The sequence below is a fragment of the Asparagus officinalis genome, chromosome 10, assembly GCF_001876935.1.
Source record: "Asparagus officinalis chromosome 10, Aspof.V1, whole genome shotgun sequence".
In the NCBI taxonomy this organism is placed as follows: domain Eukaryota; kingdom Viridiplantae; phylum Streptophyta; class Magnoliopsida; order Asparagales; family Asparagaceae; genus Asparagus; species Asparagus officinalis.
This window is the reverse complement of record NC_033803.1, coordinates 4,318,351-4,319,339: the sequence shown is the minus strand read 5'-3', so window position 1 is coordinate 4,319,339 and position 989 is coordinate 4,318,351. Positions and strand designations below refer to the sequence as shown.

Here is a 989-nt window from a genome sequence, read left to right as displayed (position 1 = left end):
GCCCCGCCAGCCGAGACAGCAAATGCTGTATCGCGAGCTTGTTTTCAGCCAACTGTTCCTAGGGGCTATAAATACCCCCCCGAATGCCATTTTTTGAGGGGGGCTGATCATATCGAGCATATTTTCGAGCAATCCAGAGCAGAGAGAGCAGATTTGAGTTTTCGTGCAACTCCTTGAAATTGAGCTTTGACTTAATTTTAAGAAGAACGACTATCTTACTTTGATAAGATATCGTTTCAAATTCTCACTTCGATAAACGAAGTCAGAATCAGTAAACCCCCTTCACGATCTGTGATTCGGTGGTCCACGAACCAAAGCGTTTCCGGCACAGGCAAAGTCCCACAAAACAGGAGTTGATAAACAATTTCTGTGTTATTTTCTCGAGAGTTGTATTTTCATTTACTTTCATTGTAATTTCCTGTAAACATATCAAAGTTTTAATGGAATCGACAATTGAGTCAACTTTCGCTGAAAACAATACACTACACGAATTTTGAAATCTAATAATATAAACATTAATATTTTCCGAATGCACATCTAAAAAGAGATGTTTTTACAAGAAAGTCTGTTAAGACTGACACTTTTAGCAGGCTTTTCTCATCCCCCTGATGCAAACAAACAGCCCATTAATGATACTTAGCTCCGTCCGCGAGAAAACTTAAAAAGAGTATATACACTGATCGCCGTAGCCTTAAATAGATATAAAAAGAATGTCAATAGTGAATCATCAGGCTTTAAGCTCCGTGCACTGAACCGATCCCGAACGCGTACATCTAATATTGATGAAAAGTAATGAAAGCCAGCAAAGGTGACTGTGGGGCTGACATCACGAGTCTGACGTCAGCACTAGGGCTTGTTTGGGGGGGCCCACTAGCTCCTCGTGTGTTCCTTAAAATTGGTCCCCTTGCTCCCTCACCGTCCATTTCTCCTCATCATCACTCTTTATTATAACCCCCAACCCCCCACCCACCCACCCACCCAACCCCCCA

At 42.3% G+C, this 989-nt stretch overlaps 1 protein-coding gene across 1 annotated transcript in view; it reads left to right on the top strand.

The window, feature by feature from the left end:
* The window catches only part of LOC109825514 (protein DOWNY MILDEW RESISTANCE 6-like), a 43,950-nt gene continuing 43,753 nt past the window's right edge, over positions 793 to 989 (top strand). The window contains exon 1 of the mRNA XM_020392367.1: positions 793 to 855. Within this exon, the coding sequence (XP_020247956.1) occupies positions 793 to 855 (63 nt within the window). The remainder of the gene's footprint in view (positions 856 to 989) is intronic.